Source organism: Schistocerca gregaria, chromosome X (genome assembly GCF_023897955.1).
Source record: "Schistocerca gregaria isolate iqSchGreg1 chromosome X, iqSchGreg1.2, whole genome shotgun sequence".
Classification (NCBI taxonomy): Eukaryota; Metazoa; Arthropoda; class Insecta; order Orthoptera; family Acrididae; genus Schistocerca; species Schistocerca gregaria.
The window spans coordinates 477184656-477205748 of NC_064931.1; the positions used below are offsets into that span (position 1 = coordinate 477184656).

Genomic DNA, 21093 nt, shown 5'->3' on the forward strand with positions numbered 1-21093 from the left:
AAAATGGCTACTGATGGTACTAGATGGTACTATGAGACACTATTATATACACCATCACTCAGGTGACTCTATTCCACAGAGTAAGGGTATCAGACATTCTAAATTGCAAGGAAGCAAAAAAATTGGTGGAGAGTGCCCAGCAGAAATTAAAGTTACTCAGACCTCAGGTGGTCCATACCAGGTAATATTTATTTCAAAGCATATTGGTCTTGACAATAACTCATGTCACATTAGATTAACTGAAAGAAAAAGTGTCAGCATAGCTGTAGATATGGTGATGAAAATTAATTTTCAGACTACTGTGGATAAAATCAGAGATTTAGTCTCCGGTTTTGAACTGGAAAGGATTAATCCCCTAGTGAGGCAGGATATTGCAAATACTAACCCAACTTGTCCTCATCAGTAACACATCAGGACACTATTAGAGTAGAGGCCTTGGTGCATAAATAAGCCCAGGTGATAACACAGAGCTATTTTGTAATCCCAAGGGGTAGTTAGTGAAACTCCAACAAGCCTACAAAGCTCTAATTTTGCATTAATTACAATGAATAAAGACCAGAGGGAACTCTTGAAGAAATATGGACATGGCTGTGTTTGTGTGGATGCAACACATGAACTAAATAGACATGAATTAACTACATTATTAGTGCTAGGCAATATGAGACAGGAGTTTCCTTGTGCCTTCCTTACATCAAACAGGAAGCAAGCAGTCTGCCCTGACACACGAAATGTAAAGTAATGCTCCTAGAAGATAAAGGGCATAGCATGCCATAGTGGTTGTTTTCCCACGTACTTTAATATCTTCATTCCATTTTAATTGACGGTTGACATATTTCTTACATACATTGTCATTAGTCATGCCTAAATGTTTAGGATTGCCATGAATATCCAAAGTACCTTCAAAATGCAGAAGTACAAATTATAACAAATGATTGCAAAAGTGCTCAGTGCACTGCACTGCTTAGAATGACAGAAATTGTGACTTCCTTTTGAATGTGATTTAAAGAACAATACTAATAACAGTGTTAAAAATAACACAATAGGGTACATGAGGACAAATTTTACACATTTTCAATGAAAAGAACTTGGATATTATGGTAACTTGAGCCTGTTGGCAAATAAGTACACATTTTTATGAATCATGCATTTTGTGTTGTTTATAAGGGTACTAAATGAATATTTATAATAATAGCCAGCTCCTTTTATTTCTATTTTTGGCATGAAACAGACATACCTTATTTCTATTTTTGGCATGAAACAGACATACCATAATACTGTGTTATTTTCGGACATCGAACATGTCAAAATACACTAATGCACATACGCAATCTGGTATTTACAGTTTCTCCTCATTGAGTTTAATATGGATCCATACCACAGTGCAGCTTGCAACATTTTTTGAATAAAGCAGAAAAGATCAAATACACAGTATATCTGAACACTATTGGTACAAAACTATATAATTGACAACCACAATGCCATTATATCTGCATAATTTGTTTTACCATTTGTACACCTGACTGTTAGGTTCTTTTAATAAAGGTGGCAAGTTCTCATTTTCAAAGAAACAAAGGACAGTAATGGCTTCCAAAACTGGAATGAGCTATTCATTTAATTCACCTGCTAGAAAGGCTGCCTTAGTTTAGCATCTCAAATGATCTCAAAAGTTGATATGTAGCTTCAATCATCTTTAATACTGTGTGTGCACATCATAATGACACCAGACTTGAGTTTATCATGGTGCAAATAACTTCCTCTCCCTTGCTGGTATATAGCGTTTTGCTTAGGTGAAATCAGCAAACTTGGGAAGTTAGATGGCTGACTCATTGAGTGTGACATCTACTGACAGCACTAGGTACTTAGTGGCCTGATATTTAAGCCTAAAATACCAGCAGAAAGGATAGCGCATAATTTCAAGTGTTAGTTCTTGCATCCTTTTTTGTCTTATTTTCTCTTTCATTTCTTTTTTCCTCCTCTGTTGTGTTCTTTTCAGCTTTTCCTCACATAGCTGACTTTGCACGTAGTAATTCCATGAAAATGTCTTGATCACTAAAAACTTCATTCATGATCCATTTTGAGTCATCATCATAGTCTGCCCCCGATAGCTGAGTGGTCAGTGCGACAGAATGTCAATCCTAAGGGCCCGGGTTCGATTCCCGGCTGGGTCGGAGATTTTCTCATTGGGTGTTGTGTTGTCCTAATCATCATCATTTCATCCCTATCACCACGCAAGTCGCCGAAGGGGCAACATATCGAAAACTTGCACCAGGAGAACAGTCTACCCGATGGAAGGCTGTCGTCACATGACATTATTATCATTAGTCATCATCATTAGATAATTGTGGCAAAATTTACACAAAAAACAAATTCAAAAAGCTAATACATAATACTTACGAGGCCAAAGCAACATTGAGAACAGAAATACATATTACGTAGAAGTACTTACAATATGCTTAGGGAATCTCATGTAAGTGAGCAATACAAGAAAAAATGTATAGTCACATACACATTTGCCATTAGGCAATATTTGCAAAAAATGTCATTTGGAGACTTTGCACTGTAGACTGAAGGTAGTCAACCTGAGGACTGTATTGTAACGACATGACGCCAGATGGCATTAATGTCAAGGATCGAGACAAACCAAGACATAAATTTTGTAATACGCAAGATAACATAAATATTCCTACTATGTTACATCTGTTTTTTTAACAGTGTCATATCACAAATAAACACATAAAACAGAATATGCTATGAGTCAAAACCTGTCACAGGACGTACAATACATCATACAGAACCTTAGACAACTAGGCACATTAAGAGAGGAAGCAATGCAGATGCTGCCATTATAAAGGAAGACATGCAAGCAAGCTTCAACCTATTGACACTACAGGTGGGTCATGTTACAAAACTAAACCTATCAAAAATAACAATTTTTCCAACTGTGTCAGAGTAAACTGGGGATGTATAGGAACGAGGAACAAGGGGGAGTGGCTGTAGGGCAAGGGGGAGGGGGCACCAAGGGCACAGTAAGGGTCAGATGAAGATAGGTGTTGAATTACTTGGATGGGGGAAGGGATAGGTGTACCAGCATAATGGTCTACTTTAAAAGATAATAATGTACTGAAAAATAAAGACCATAGTCATTTCTATTGTAATGTAATTTTAATGTCATTATGTTTGTTATATTAACTTAGTGAAAATATACCATTGGAACAATATTTCCTCCACCCCCTCCTTCTTTATTCTCCTGCATCCCTCCATGCAACCCTTCCATCCAGTTCCTCTGTTCTCCACACCTTCCAAACCTCTGTCTTTTCCTACACACCTCCCCCTACCTCTACCCCCTCCAAGTAATTCAACATCTGTCTCCATCTGACCCCTATCCTGCCTTTGGTTCCTTCCCCCCCCCCCCCCCCCCCCCCTTACAGCCCTCCAATGGTTCCTTGTTCCTCAGTCCACCCTGACACAGTTGGAAAAATTGCTACTGTGCTTTTCAACAGACATGCTGCCCCATACACATTCTTCATTCTCTGGAGGTATAGCAGTGTTTGTCCTTTGGCAGCCAAGAAAAGAATAACAACATGATGGTTCTGTTTGGATGAATTTGGTAATAACATCGCCATAGCTCACATTTCTGCATTCACATCATGCATGTTGGACAGATACGAATGCCACTCTAGTCCCTTGATTACATGTCAGTGCTTATATACCCACATCAGACTGAGTTATGTCACTTACATGCTGTGGCAATGACATCAAATGGAAACACTTAGATCGCTCCTCATATCTATGTACCACCTGAGAATGAGCCATCACTCTGAACTGGTAGTGGCAAATAAAATGTTAAAAAAGTTTAGCTCTGGTGGATTATTATTACAACAGTATGCATTTCACAGAAACTGTTTAGTTCAAAAACAGTGGTTATGGGCTGCACATGTGTTTGGCTTGTATAAGTATCATTACAGTCCCACTTGATAGTGAACTCTATTTCTAATTATTTCAATCTATATATGAATCAAAAATATACCTGCAACTAAAAATAAAAACATAGTTTTGCAAACTTTATGGAGATGACACAAATACAGGAATTAATTAAGATGGTATTATACCTGATTGTGCAATAAAAGATGAGGCAGCTGTGGCTCTGAAAGCCAGCACCTATGTAAAATTTTATGTGCGCCTCTATCTGTTGCTGGATGGAAAGCATAACTTTTTTCTATCTATAATTGATGGTAATTTCAATTTTAAGATGTTTCCTTATATTTATTGTATACTGATGACATTCATGGTAAAGAAAAAAAAAACTGACACACTGAACTTATGAAATCAGGCCTTCAGTTTATGATGCACTTACCTTTCATCACGACTGTACCTATCAGTTCGAGAACTGTAGTATCTGTTTGGATCAGGAGGGGAAGCATCCTGCTGCTCATAGTCAAAGTAGTCACTGCTATAGTGTGAATCATCACGCTCAGGTTCACGGTGATGGTAATGTTGGTCACGGAGATCAGGCTGTTGCAGAAATGTTGAGATTAAATACATGTTTACTTCACTAAAAAAAAATGAAGTAAAAAGGTAAAGTACATATGCCATCTAAACAACAACAAAATCTGATATCAGCATATTCCTGCCTTACATAAAATGTATATGTATATGTTTCAGAAAAATAAAAGAAAAAAACCACTGAGGATGAGGATGCCACAAATGGAGTGAAAAATTTTTTTGGGGTTAAGCAAAACAAAAACTGAGTTCATGCAAAAAGGTGCATTCTCTTTAAATCATTATTATTTTCTGCAAGTATGGGAACATAGCTTAAAATTTGATCAAATCATTACATAGCAAATATTGCTATGCTTCTCTGGATATTGCAGGTGTTTGTATTAATTGTTACTCTGAGGTTACAATACCAAAATTTATTGATAGGGACCCACCTGCTTTGTGGACAAAACAAAATGAAGATGAAGTAAAAGATGTTAGTGGGAGTAGAAGATCAAAGCTGCTACATTACAATGCACCTGCACCTGAATCCTACAGAGCACCTTTGGGAGTCCCACCAACAGACAATGATGCCTCTCCTCAGTGTAGCACTCTGTGAAGAATGGGCTGCCATCCCCAAGAAACCTTCCAGCACCTGATTCAACATATGCCTGTGAGAGTGGAAGCTGTCAGCAACATACTGAATTCCAGTATTACCGATGGAGGGCACCATGAACTTTTAAGTCATTTTCAGCCAGGTGTCCAGATACTTTTGATCACATAGTGTATATGATCTATTAGGTGTTATGTGAAACATATAATTCTCACAGCCATCACTCACTTCCTGAACAGGCTACAGTTTCACACTTCAATGTGTGATATTCATAAAGGCTGAAGATTCATCCCAATTCAAATTTTGTAACTTTCCCATCTTTGTTACAATGTTTGATACTGGCAAACAAAAATAATATGTTCACTGGTCCGCTGCAATATTTTCTGTATGTCTGAATGAGCTTTCAGTGTGTGCTGCCCTGCACACCCATACATCTTTCTAATGTTAAATATTTGCAAACTGTTTCTTTTTATTATTTGAATACTTCATTAAAGATGATGTAATTTGTAGATATAGTCATTCACTTGGTAGAATTTTTCTGTTGGAACATGGTTTAACAAAACAGGCAAGACATGTAATTACTGGAGACCTTTATTCAAAACTCACTGTACAGAGAACAGCACACAATTAAGAACCACAGAACAACAGATTATGGGCCCAGGTTATTTTATTGGCAAAAGTTCCTTTTCTTGATTAGACAAAAACTTAAATTTGTAAGCTGAAAAGTGTGGACATAAACAAGTTCAGTAACAAGTCAAATATGGTGTATGTGACTGCTGCACATGGAGTTTGAATAGAAACACTTTCACGTGATAACTACAACACATGGAGAATACATTACTCTGCAGCAGAGTGTGTGCTGATGTGAAACTTCAATTTTAATCTGCCAGGAAGAGGGTAAAGTCAAAGTGATAGTAAACAGATTGGTAAATTGTTTTATTTATAAGAAAATCGTCCACAGGCATGTGTTGTTGCCAAACCTAAAGTTAAGAAAAATGATACACAAATCTGGCATGCTTGACAAGCCAGTTGAACTTGCAAGATTTGGTCAAAATACTCAATGTGAGAGGCCTGAAATCAATGATGTCAATCTCACTTGATGCACTATGTGCCTTGAAGAAAAAAATCACATCCACTCCCTTCACCAAATGAGAAAGGAACTCAAACAATCTTCTGGAGTTAATCCACTCTGGTGTCTGTAGGCCAATGACAGCAACATATCAAGGTGGTGCAGGTTTTTTGTGACAACCACAGCAGATGGTATCAAGTCTATTTCCTTTGACATAAAGCAGAAGTTGTCAATAAATTTGTTGAATTCTAAAACCTAGTTGAAAATTAGACTGGTCATAAAATTAAATCCTTTCAGGCAACTACATCCAAAGGACTGTACAATGATAATCCATATGAGAAGTGGCTGAAGAGAAAATCTGATCTATCTAATCTTCATGTATTTAGTCAAAAGGTTGTCATCCGGGATAAATTACCAACTTAAATTTAAAACAAAGGAGAGTTCGATCGTAAAGGCAATGAAGAGGTTTTTGTATGCTATTCCAACTGTTTGAAAATCTATCATTTGTGGTTATCAAGAGATCACACGATTCAGAATGTCAAGATTTGTGAAGTTCCATGATCATGACAGTTTTGATCCCAAACAAAGTTATGTGGTCTTCTGTGAAGATGAACCAGGTCATCACCAAAGAAGAAACATCAACATGAATTCTGTGGGAGCAGATTTCAGTGGTGACACAAACAATGAATCAGAGCCACAGTCATATGATGAACTATTCTACGGTTTCAAAGATTCAAAGAAGATGAGCCTCCAATCACTACATGCCAAGAATTCATCCCCAAAGATGACTTCAACTGTGATCACGACAATAATTCTTCAAGCGTCTACATCTACATCTACATCTACATCCGTACTCCGCAAGCCACCTGACGGTGTGTGGCGGAGGGTACCCTGAGTACCTCTATCGGTTCTCCCTTCTGTTCCAGTCTCGTATTGTACGTGGAAAGAAGGATTGTCGGTATGCTTCTGTGTGGGCTCTAATCTCTCTGATTTTATCCTCATGGTCTCTTCGCGAGATATACGTAGGAGGGAGCAATATACTGCTTGACTCTTCGGTGAAGGTATGTTCTCGAAACTTCAACAAAAGCCCGTACCGAGCTACTGAGCGTCTCTCCTGCAGAGTCTTCCACTGGAGTTTATCTATCATCTCCGTAACGCTTTCGCAATTACTAAATGATCCTGTAACGAAGCGCGCTGCTCTCGGTTGGATCTTCTCTATCTCTTCTATCAACCCTACATGGTGCGGATCCCACACTGCTGAGCAGTATTCAAGCATTGGGCGAACAAGCGTACTGTAACCTACTTCCTTTGTTGTCGGATTGCATTTCCTTAGGATTCTTCCAATGAATCTCAGTCTGGCATCTGCTTTACCGACGATCAACTTTATATGATCATTCCATTTTAAATCACTCCTAATGCGTACTCCCAGATAATTTATGGAATTAACTGCTTCCAGTTGCTGACCTGCTATTTTGTAGCTAAATGATAAGGGACCTATCTTTCTATGTATTCGCATCACATTACACTTCGCTACATTGAGATTCAATTGCCATTCCGTGCACCATGCGTCAATTCGCTGCAGATCCTCCTGCATTTCAGTACAATTTTCCATTGTTGCAACCTCTCGATACACCACAGCATCATCTGCAAAAAGCCTCAGTGAACTTCCAATGTCATCCACCAGGTCATTTATGTATATTGTGAATAGCAACGGTCCTATGACACTCCCCTGCGGCACACCTGAAATCACTCTTACTTCAGAAGACTTCTCTCCATTGAGAATGACGTGCTGCGTCACAGCTGATCAACAGTTTGTATCAGATGTAGATTCATCAGATGTTTCAGTTCATGTTAATTTAATTGCAAATGCAACAGATAATGATGTGTTATGCAGTACAGATCGTCGAGAGTGGTTTGGGGCAGTATATGATAAGATCAAGTCACTTATAAAAAAAGATTCATTGGGCGTTGTAGACAGACCAACAAATGAAAGAGTAATTGACAGTAGGACTGTTCTGAGTAATAACTATAGAAGTGATGGATCTCTGTTAAGGATAAAAACATGAATAGTTGCATGAGGATTCAACCAACTGTCTGGAGTTGACCCTTTGTGGAAATATTCTCCCATTTGCAAGAATTAAATCCTTTGCACTACTCATGACTCTGTCATTCAAATTTGAGCAGTGGTTCTCACAAATGGATATCACCACTGCATTTCTCAATGTGGTGAAATGTATGCAGAAATATTCATGGAACAGCCAGACTCACAAGTCTAATTCTTATAAAAGATGAAATATGTGGAGAAAGATAACCATATAGTCAAGAAGGCAAGTGACATGCTCCAAACACTGAAATCCAATGATAAAAGTGTGTAAACTTAGAAAGCCATTTAAGGGGAGCACCAAGATGGCCGACAGTGGTATGTCAAGTTGAATGCAATGGTAATGTAATTTGGATTGCAGCTCACAAATTCCAATCCATCCATCTCAGTAGACAGTTTAGGAAAATGTCCAGTCTTCCTACTCATTTGTGTAGATGACACTATAATTGCTTCAGTAGACCCAGAAAGCACAAAACAAATCAAGGACTGATTATCTGCCAGATTTGATGTAAACAATTTGGTGCCATAAGATGCTACCTGGCTAACTAGTCTGTTGAAAACATGACATTACGCCAAATTGGTTAAACCAAAAAGTTTTGCACTGACTCAGAATTGATGACTGTAAGCCAGTAAGGATTCCATTAGCTAGTGGGAGCAAGTTGGATGCAAGAGCCACAAATACAGAAGCTGCATCCATTATCCATTCAGAGAATTGGATGGAGAATTGATGTACATTGTCATTGGTATTCAGCTGAACACTATCTTGTATTCCAAAACATGCCCTCATGTCATACATATCTTCCCTTTCCTCCAACAAAGACTGCCAGCAGTTATTATGTTATTGACTTTGCATTTAATCCTATGCACAGGGCAGGATACTTCTGGATCAAACTAAAGACCCCTCTGCCTACAATGGATTCATCAGGACAAGTATTAGCAGGCTGATTGGCAACTAAATGTGTGTGTGTGTGTGTGTGTGTGTGTGTGTGTGTGTGTGTGTTTTAGTACTTCTTCTGTGGGAATTGCAGTAACCATTGATTAAAACTGTAACACTGTATACATGAATATATTAATCAGCATGTTACTCAATAAATTCATGGAAAGACGGTTTGAAATACTATTGGATATCATTGACAATCCTAATATGAGAACATTCAACACTAAGGAAATGATGCAGTGCAAAATGGTACTCTTCCTTTCACACATTTCTGAAGCTGTATTGCAAGAACACACTATTAATTGACTTCCACATTCTCCATGCAAATAATACTTGTTCTACTCTGGCCTACTCATCTTCCTGACACTGTAAAAAAGAAAAGTCATCTACATGGAGTACTAACTAAATTGGAGAAAGATGAGGGAATGAAAGTTACTTGGTAAGGAATAATACTGGTATTCATCTGCATTGATGTAGGGCAACAATGGGGAATTTAGCTCAGGACTGCTTGAAATAAGAGTTGAAACCTGTTTCTTGTAATATTAGTGTCTTAACCACTGCCTCACCCTGTTTCAACTCTTTATTATGTTTCTATTTTTACAAAAACAATGTTCACAGCTGAGAAATATATAACTGCTTCATCGAGCAGTATAAAAGAATAAGATGACCCACAAACTGAACTTAAGGAAGCTAAATTGTAAACTGGTGTTAAAAATTTAAAATTTCTGCATAAATTACAACCATCAGAGAACATTTCTGATGTGGGCAAATTTATAACAAGTGGTTACTGCAAATATTCCATTTGATAATTGTAAGCTACATGTAAAATGATAGAAACAGGGAAAACATTTTGACTGTGTGAAAATTAATTCAGTCAATATGGAAAGTTACCATGGGTGTGGAGAAAAATATAGAGACACCAAAGGCCCAACACATTACTGTACCTACTACGACGTAGGAAAACTGTTGGTATTCAAAACAGCTCCCAGTCATCTCCGGATGGATAAATACAGGTTTGGTACAATTTTCAAGGTAATCTTTTACCATTCTTTCATCAAAATTATGGGAAGTCCAGGTAATGATGATAGAGGTAGATAGTGATCACATATGGTTCTGTCCAAAGTAGACCACAAAGATTTGGTGTGTGGTGGCCAGAGGGGATGCAAAAATTCATCCTCATGTTTTTAGATTAGATTAGATTAGTTTTTGTTCCATAGATCCGTGTTGAGGAGATCCTTGTAGATGTGGAACGTCACCTTTTTTTAAAAAAAAAAAAAAAATCTGAAATAACAATACCATCATTTGTTTCTATTAAAAAATTCGTCAATGGAGTAGAAGGAGTTGGCCACTAGTAAGTCTTTCAGGCTCCTTTTAAACTGATCTCTATGTGTAACTAAATTTTTTATGTTTGCTGGCGAATTATTGAAGATGAGTGTTCCTGAGTAGTGGACCCCTTTTTGAACTAAAGTTAAGTGCTTTTAAGTCCTTGTGCAGATCATTTTTGTTCCTGGTATTGTATGTATGAACTGAGCTGTTTGTTGGAAAAAGAGATATATTATTTAGGACAAATTTCATTAAGGAGTAAATTTACTGAGAGGCAGTAGTTAGTATACCCAGTCCTTTGAAGAGATTTCTACAAGACGTCCGTGAGTTTACTCCACAAATAATACGTATTACACGCTTTTGGACTCTGAAAACTTTTGTTTGACTTGAAGAGTTACCTCAAAATATTATACCATATGACATTATGGAATGAAAGTAGGCAAAGTATGCAAGCTTTTTCACTTTTATGTCGCCTATGTCTGCTAACACTCGAATTGCAAATACAGATTTGTTAAGGCATTTCTGCAGTTCTGTGGTGTGCTCCTCCCAACTGAATTTATTATCAATTTGTAATCCCAGGAATTTAAGACTGTCAACCTCTTCTATCTGCTCTTCTTCATACTTTATGCATATGTTGACAAAACTGGTCTCGGACAATGCAGTCTGTCTGATCAGGGGCCCCCTGTCTTGGAACATATCATCACCATTGGGGAACAAATATTATACCATGGGATGGACCTAATCAACCAAAATGGTAACATCTACATCTACATCTGCATCTACATAGATACCCCACAAGCCACTGTAATGAGTGTGGCATAAGGTATCCTTAACCACTACTTGTCATTTCCCCTCCCATTCCACTTGCAAATATACTGAGGGAAAAATGACTGACTGGACATCTCCATTGAGTCCCAAAATCTTGTATCTTAACTTTGTGTTCCTTATGCGCAATGTACGTTGGCTGCAGCAGAATCATTTGACAGTCAGATTCAAATGTTGGTTCTCTAAATTTTCTCAACAGCGTTTTCCCAAAAAGAACTCCATCTTCCCTCCAGTGACTCCAATTTGAGTCCCCGAAGCATCTCCGGAACACTTATATCTTGTTCGAACCTACCGGTAATAAATCTAGAAGCCCTCCTCTGAACTGCTTCAATGTCTTCCTTCAATCTGACCTGGTACGGATCCAAAACATTACAGCAGTACTCAAGAATAGGTCATACCAGCGTACTATATGCGGTCTCATTTACAGGTGAACCACTCTTTCCTCAAATTCTCCGATAAACTTAAGTCAACCATTTGCCTTCCCTACCACAGTTTTCACATGCTTGTTCCACCTCATATTGCTTTACAGTCATTATGCCCAGATATTTAAATGACTTGACTGTGTCAAACTGGACACTAAAAATACTGTATCTGAACATTACAGGTTTGTTCTTCTTACTCATCCACATTAACTTGCATTTTTCCACATTTAGGGCTAGGTGCCAATCATCACTCTAACCAGAAATTTCTTCTTACTCATCCACATTAACTTCCATTTTTCCACATTTAGGGCTAGGTGACATTCATCAGACTAACCAAAAATTTTGTTCAAGTCATTTTGTATCTTCCTACAGTCACTACTCAACTTCGACACCTTACCGTACACCATAGCATCATCGACAAACAACAGCAGGCTGCTTCCCATCCAGTCTCCCAAATCATTTAAGTATATATAGAGAACAACAGAGGTCCTATCACACTTTCCTGGGGTACTCTTGATGATATCCTTGTCTCTGACGCACACTCACCATCGAGGACAACATACTTTGTTCTCTTATTTAAGAAGTCTTCGAGCTACTCACATATCTGTAAACTTATTCTATATGCTCATATCTTCGTTATCTGCCTGCAAAGAGGCACCATGTCAAATGCTTTCTGGAAATCTAGAAATATGAAATCTGTCTGCTGCCCTTCATCCATAGTTCTCAGTATGTCATGGGAGAAAAGGGCAAGGTGAGTTTCACACAAGCACCGCTTTCTAAAACCATGCTGATTTGTGGACATAAGCTTCTTAGCCTCAAGGAAGTTTATTATATTCAAACTGTGAATCTGTTCAAGAATTCTGCAGCAAACAGAAGTTAGGGATATTAGTCTGTAATTTTGTGGGTCCGTTATTTTACCTTTCTTATATACCAGAGTCACCTGCACTTTTTTCTAGTCACTTGGGACTTTGAGCTAGGCAAGAGATTCATGATAAATGCAAGCTAAGTATGGAGCCAATGCTATATAGTACTCCTTGTAAAAATGAACTTAGATTCCATCTGGACCTGGTGATTAACTTGCTTTCAAATCTTTAAGTTGCTTCTCTCTGCCAGGTACGCTTATTTCAATGTCGACCACATGGGTATTTGTCCGACGGTCAAATGATGGTATGTTTGTATGGTTCTCCTATGTGAACAATTTCTTGAACATGAAATTTAAAACTTTCATTTTGCTATCTTCAACTGCAACACCAGACTGGTCAACAAGGGACTGAATGGACGCCTTAGACCTGCTTAATGATTTTGCATACGACCAGAATGTTCTTGGGTTCTCTACCAGATCTTTTGCTAAGTTGTGACAGTGGTAGTTGTATGCTTCGCACATAGGTCTTTTCACAGACAAATGAATCTCTACAAATCTTTGCTTGTTGTCATTTGTGCATCCCCTTTTGAACCTAGAGTGCAACAGCCTCTACTTCCTCAGCATCTTATGAATTTCGTTATTAAACCATGGTGGGTCTTTTCCATCTTTTATCCACTTACTACGCACGTAACTCTCCAGGCCACAATTTACAATTTGCTTAAACTTCGTCCATAATTCTTGGCAGTAATGCAACCTTGCAGAGTAGTTATGAGGTCTATGGAATACCATGGTTTGGTTGCCCAAATCATCATTGAACCCCCAGCATGTTTCACTTTGCAGACATAAACTCACCCAGAAGTTGGAAACAATGTGAAACAAGATTTTTCCCCACCAAATGACATAGCTTCATTTCTCCATAATCCTGGTTTTATGGCTTGAGCACTGAGTTTTCCTGTTGTAATGAATGGGTTAAGATTTCCAGCTTGCCAATTCTCTTTAATGACCATCTGTCACGATGGCTCAGCACACACTTTTGACGGCATCGTAACAAAACGGACGATGTTTTCCCATTTTTCCTGTATGCAGTATATATCTCTGACATGGTGCCTCTTGAAACACCAAACACTCTGGCTCCCTTGGTCATGGAAGCACTCACCATATGAGCACCAACAATTTATCCATGTTTGAGTTCACTTAACTCTGACATCCTGCACTCACAACTACACAAAACACTGCTCTAACAGTGATTGACATGTACTCGTATATTAAGACTATGACACAGATGGTATTCATGGTCAAACTCCAGACTTGGCTAGCATCTGCATTTATGTTCAAGCATATATTTCTCATGGTGTTTCCATATTTTCGTCCAACCCCATACCTTATCATTGATTTGCCAACAAACTGATGCTTTAGTTGAAAACCTCGGTGTTTTGTTATACAGTGTATTCCTTCTTCTACTCTCTCTCTCTCTCTCTCTCTCTCTCTCTCTCTCTCTCTCTCTCTCTCTCGCTTGCTCTCTATCTGTCCATCACCTCTAACTATTCCCGTCTCTTCCACATTCACCCCAGTGGCATCAGAACAGGAAATAGGTGTGTATGATCTAGCAAATAATATATGCAACTATTCTTATAATGTATGGTTTCCTTTGCCTACATAACTGTTGTAAGACCTCCACCTGCACGAAAACCAGCTTTTTCTCTTCATCTATGAAATTCGATAAACTGTTAACACAATTAAAAGGTTAACTTTGCATTCCTTCATGATTTTAAAGTATTCACTCACTGTATACTTGTAACAGATATATGAACACTTACACAATATTCCTCTAAATATAGAAATAGATTATGGCAAATCTTCACAGAAAGTGAAAGCAATGTTAAGCACACCACGAAAAGTGTGATAGGAATTGTAATACTCATGACTACAACATTGTACCAGACAACATACTCATGGTCTGTATAAAAGGAACCCTCTCCCCATGAACCATGGACCTTGCCGTTTGTGGGGAGGCTTGCATGCCTCAACGCTAGAGATAGCCGTACCATAGATGCAATCACAATGGAGGGGTATCTGTTGAGAGGTCAGACACACATGTGGTTCCCAAAGAGGGGCAGCAGCCTTTTCAGTAGTTGAAGGGGAAACAGTCTGGATGATTGACTGATCTGGCCTTGTAACACTAACCAAAATGGCCTTGCTGTGCTGGCACTGTGAATGGCTGAAAGCAAGGGGAAACTACAACTGTAATTCTTCCGGAGGGCACGCAGCTTTGATGACGTCCTCTTGGGTAAAATATTCCAGAGGTAAAATAGTCCTCCATTCGGATCTCTGGGTGGGGACTACTCTGGAGGACGTCACTATCAGGAGAAATAAAAGTGGTGTTCTATGGATCGAAGTGTGGAATGTCAGACCCCTTAATTGGGCAGGTAGGTAAGAAAATTTAAAAAGGGAAATGGATAGGTCAAAGGTCGATTTAGTGGGAATTAGTGAAGTCCAGTGGCAGAAGGAACTAGACTTCTGGTCAGATGAATACAGGGCTATAAATCCAAAATCAAATAAGGGTAATGCAGGAGTAGGTTTAATAATGAATAAAAGAAACAGGGACACGAATAAGCTACTACCAACAGCATAATCAACACATTATTGTAGATAGATAGACACAAAGCTCACACCTACCACAGTAGTATGACTTTATGTGCCAACTAGCTCTGCAGATAATGAAGAGATTAAAGAAATGTATGATGCAATTAAAGAAATTATTTGGATAGTTAATGGAGATGAAAATTTAATAGTCATGTAGGACTCGAATTCAATAGTAGGAAAAGGACGAGAAGGAAAAGTAGTAAGTGAATATGGACTGGGGGAAAGGAATGAAAGAGGAAGCCTCTGATAGAATTTTGCACAGAGCATAATTTAATCATAGCTAACACTTAATTTAAGAATCATGAAAGAAGGTTCTATAAGTGGAAGAGACCTGGAGACACCGGATGGTTTCAGATTGATTATATAATGGTAAGACATAGATTTTGGAACCAGCTTTTAAACTGTAAGACATTTCCAAGGGCAGATGTGGACTCTGACCACAATCTATTGGTTATGAACTGCAGATTTAAACTGCAAAAAGGTGGGACTTTAAGGAGATGGGACCTGGATAAACTGAAAATCAGAGCTTGTAGAGAGATTCAAAGAGAGCATTAGGGAATGGTTGACAAGAACATGGGAAAGAAATACAGTAGAAGAAGAGTGGGTAGCTTTGAGAGATGAAATAGTGAAGGCAGCAGAGGATCAAGTAGATAAAACGACGAAGGCTATTAGAAATCTTTGGGTAACAGAAGAGATACTGAATTTAGTTGACAAAAGGAGAAAACATAAAAATGCAGTAAATGAAACAAGCAAAAAGGAATACAAATGTCTCAAAAATGAGATCGGCAGGAAGTGCAAAATTGCTAAGCAGGGATGGCTTGAGGAATATGTAAGGATGTAGAAGCACTTATCACAAGGAGTAAGATTGATACTGCCCACGGGAAAATTAAAGAGACTTTTGGTGAAAAGACAACCCCCTGTATGAATATCAAGAGCCTAGATGGAAAACCAGTACTAAGCAAAGAAGGAAAAGCAGAAAGGTGGAAGAAGTGTACAGAGGGTCTACACGAGGGTGACGTACTTGAGGGCAATGTTATGGAAATGGAAGAAGACGTAGATGAAGATGAGAGGGAAGATATTATATTGCATGAAGAATTTGACAGAGCACTGAAAGACCTCAGTCAAAACAAGGCTCCGGGAACAGACAACATTCTGTCAGAATTACTGATAGCCTTGGAAGATCCAGCCATTATAAAACTGTTCCATCTGTGAGCATGATGTATGAGACAGGCGAAGTACCTTCACACTTCAAGAAGAATATAATAATTCCAATCTCAAAACAAGCAGGTGTTGACAGGTGTGAAAATTACTGAACTATCAGTATAATACACAGTTCCAAAAATACTAACATGAATTCTTTACAGATGAATGGAAAAACTGGCTGAAGCCGACCTCAGGGAATATCAGTTTGGATTTCATAGAAATGTTGGAACATGCGAGGCAATACTGACCCCACAGCTTATCTTAGAAGATAGGTTAAGGAAAGGCAAACCTACATTTCTAACATTTGTAGACTTAGTGGTAGCTTTTGCCAATGTTTATTGGAATACCCTCTTTCAAATTTTTAAGGTGGCAGGGGTAAAACATAGGGAGCGAAAGGCTATTTACAATTTGTACAGAAATCAGAAGGCAGTTGTAAGAGTCGAGGGGGACGAAAATGAGGCAATGATTGAGAAAGGAGTGAGACAGGGTTGTAGCCTTTCCCCAGTGCTGTTCAATCTGTATATTGAGGAAGCAGTAAAGAAAACAAAAGAAGAATTTGGAGTATGGAGAAGAGGGAAAAACTTTGAGGTTTGCTGATGACATTGTAATTCTGTCAGAGACAGCAAAGGACCTGGAAGAGCAGTTGAACGGAATGGACAATGCCTTGAAATGATATAAGATTAAAATCAACAAAAGCAAATTGAGGATAATGGAATGTAGTTGAATTAAATCAGGTGAATCTGAAGGAATTACATCAGGAAATAAGACAATTAAACTAGTATGTGAGTTTTGCTATTTGGAAAGCAAAATAACTTATGATGGTCGAAGTAGTGAGGATATAAAATGTAGACTGGTTAGTGCAAGGAAAGTGTTTCTGAAAAAGAGAAATTTTTTGAACATTGCATATAGATTTAAGTGTCAGGAAGCCCTTTCTGAAAGTATTTGTATGTAGTGCAGCCATGTATGGAAGTGAAACATGGACAATAAATAGTTTAGACACGAAAAGAATAGAAGATTTCAAAATGTGGTGCTACAGAAGATTGTTGAAGATTAGATGGGTAGATCATGTAACTAATAAGGAGATATTGAAGAGAATTGGAGAGGAGAGGAATTTGTGGCACAAGTTGACTAGAGGAAGGGACTGGTTGGTAGAACACATTCTGAGACATCAAGGGATCACCAATTTAGTACTGGAGGGAAGTGTTGAGGGTAAAACTTGTAGAGGGAGACCAAGAGATGAATACACTAAGCAAATTCAGAAGGATGTAGGTTGCAGTAGTTACTCATAGATGAAGAGGCTTGCACATGGTAGAATAGCATGGAGAGCTGCATCAAACCAGTCTCAGGACTGAAGACCACAACAACAACAACAACAACAACAACAACAACATAAGAGGGACAAGTGCCGTTTTGGAAAACTACAAGGAAACAAAACATTATCCAAATGAAATTTTTAGTTGGCCTATAGAATGGTATCCAAGGTTGTACAAAATGATGACTCTAAAATAACTCTATCTTCAAAATATCATTCGTGTTGCCACTGTAAGATGAAGTACAATGCAATATATCATCTACAAAGATGTATTGCCATTTCTTATTTCCCTAAATTCAGAAATGTAACCCAAAATGAAACAGATGTAACCCTAAAGGATACAGATAACTGAGGTAAAAGCACCATCTGCCAATCACTAATAAGTGACTTGTGTATTACAGATGTATATCTATCCTTTTTTATTCCTATTAGATTCCTGCAACTTTCCTGTGAGTCCAAGGAACTACCATTTTTGGAAACTCAATATTCAACACTTACTTGCATCATACCTCTTAAACACACAATTATCGTTTTCCTGATGTGCTCCCTCCCTCCTCCCCCCCCCCCCCTCCCCCTCCAACTTGGATTTTAAATGTGGTGATTCTGTGGTTCTTCATTTAGAAGTTAACTTCGAATCTCACACCAGTGATGATATATCTTACTGCATAATTATAATACAAACTGCAGAAACATATTGTCTGCAAAGAGAGTGATGAGAAAGGCACATTATTATATCACTTATGAACTGCACAGAATGCAATACCTCATCTATATCAAGGATAGAAAGTCTAGTATCTCACAGCAGCAGTGTACTTTCTTGTATATATTCAACTCAACAACTAATAGTACTGAAATTGTGTGAACACCACCTAGATACTTTTCACAGGACTAGAGCAGATAAAACACATGGAAGTATTGAAGGGCAGACAGTATTTACAAAGATTTACAACAGGTCATGTACATTGCATAATGTGAGCATTTCAGATATGAAGTCCTGTAGGAAACCCACCCCTAGTGTATATTTTCTTCAAAAATACTGCCTGAAAACACTTGTGCCTTCATATGGCTTGACTGGTATCCCACTTCAAAGATGTTTGTTATGCAATTTTTTTTTATATTTTTTTCCCCCTGACTGTCTTGTCAGTCTATGTCACACTCCTGAATATGCTCTATGCAACACTTGGGTTCATCCAGCTAGATTAACAGATAATTTCACTCCGTTGTCAGTTATGTTGTAATCTGGACTGACAATCAATGGTTTCAATACATTATATGCATACATGTCAATATTTTTATCACAGCAGAGGACTGGACTTGTTCAGCTATATGAAATCTTTGGTTAACCATCACAAACTGTTTAGTTAGACTTATATGCTGTTATTTATTTGTGAAATGAATTCTTCTCACAATGACTTTTTGATTATGTTCATTTCCCTCTGTTTATAACTATTGCAATATCCCTTCAGTAACTATACTGCAGTGTTTATCAGACATTATCTAAATACCATTCTGTTTCAGAATCTTGCACTGAATGAAACAGAAAGCAACTTATATTTCCTTATTCAATTTACCTCATGGGTTGCTGCCCTCATGTCTTCTGGATGTGTCCTCTTTTCTTCTACAGAAGATGAGAGGGGACCAGAATGCTCATCTGTGACAGGGTACTCTGGTGACCAACCATCAAGGAAAACAGGATGGTATGGTGCTACATAACTCTTCCACTGATTACTGTAATGAAATATCATTCGTCATTACCTTCTTGAATGAATATTTGTAACTGTATGACTGTCTCTTACTTAGCTAAGCTAACTGGTTACAACAAAAATTATTTTAAATGACCACATTATTGAACTGTTACTGTGTGTTAAAAGCCACCATTTTCTCTGGAGAATGTCACAAGCATGTATGGCATAAGGAAGAATAAAAAGCCCCAAAACCTGAAATTTCCCCATGTGCATAGTATAGGAACAGAAAGAAGGAAATAAAAATGTAGTACATTTTATGATTATACGGCAGAAGCTTACTGCAGAAAGAGAAGTGTGGAGAAAGAATTTAGTAAATACAGCCAGAGTGCTTTACAAGCAATTCTTTATTTATGAAATGAACACAAAATATAACATTGCAATCAAACTAAAATACAGTCAGAAAAGAATACTAAAAACTATTAATTTCATCTCAAATTATTTCTAATCATCATCACAGTGCAAAAACAATACTGCCCATTCAATTCCATAAATATGCTTATCTACATCTATTACTTGTCTGAGAGCACATACATGCACATGTATGTCCTAATGCTCATATGCACACACACACACACACACACACACACACACACACACACACACACACACACACACACACAGTCTTGTCTTCTCAGTCACAGTTCATTTTCATTGCAGAATGAATAAAACTGAAAGTACTTTATTCATATTTATTTACTGTAATAGGAAAAATGTTCTATTCAGAGTAAAAACCACAAAAATCTTAAAAAGATGAGCTTCATCTACATTTTTTTATTTCTTCTGATGGCAGTTCCACAGTCTGTAGTGCACCGTATGATATTCAGAACAGTACAGGTACAGTATGTGATCTGAAATACATACCTATGGCATATTTATGAATGAATTTGATAGACAAAGCTTTCTTTTGTTTTGTATTTCCTGAAAACATAATTTCATTTGATTAACAAAGTTGCATGTTTGGGCACATATCATCATTTCTGGATTCCCAACATTTGGATGTACTATCAACAGTTATTATAACATTGCCTCATACAAAATTGGAGTAATTTTCTAGCTAACCCACTGTTTTCATTTAGTCAAACAAGAGAAACTATGTTTTAATCATGTATTGTCCACTTATTTGCCTAAACTGTTTGAATCACCTTGAATTACTGTAAACAACTGTTGCCTTGTCTGCCAACAGATGAACTTTTTTGCATCATTCTCCACACATACTGTGACAGTACATAGCTCAAAAATACCTATGGCACCAAAAAAATATTATGCACATAACAAACATAAGTAAATAACTAGCACATGTGTGGTATTAGTGTTGATAGAAGCCATCAATAATTCTTTATGGTTATATATGTAAAACGAGGCAATGGTGTTACAACCAAAATAGAAATTCAATGTACCTTTTACAATATAATTGTATTTCTACAAAACCAAACTTAGACAATAAAAACTCAAACTCCCAAAGACTATTACTGACATTTCACGTAAGTGCTATGACCAAACTTAATACACATGTTTATGAATGTTAGAAACCCATTTTCCCAGTCACTCACCCATTAACTACA

The 21093-nt window shown here is 37.7% G+C and overlaps 1 protein-coding gene across 4 annotated transcripts in view; it reads right to left on the reverse strand.

Annotated features, from left to right (window-relative positions):
- LOC126297734 (epidermal growth factor receptor kinase substrate 8-like protein 2) overlaps positions 1 to 21093 on the reverse strand; it is a 191758-nt gene that overhangs the window by 26091 nt on the left and 144574 nt on the right. For all 4 annotated transcript variants that reach the window (XM_049988881.1, XM_049988880.1, XM_049988879.1 and 1 more), the window contains 2 exons: positions 19358 to 19514; positions 4355 to 4512 (listed from right to left, as the gene is read on the reverse strand). In XM_049988881.1, coding sequence (XP_049844838.1) covers positions 4355 to 4512; positions 19358 to 19514 — 315 coding nt within the window. The remainder of the gene's footprint in view (positions 1 to 4354; positions 4513 to 19357; positions 19515 to 21093) is intronic.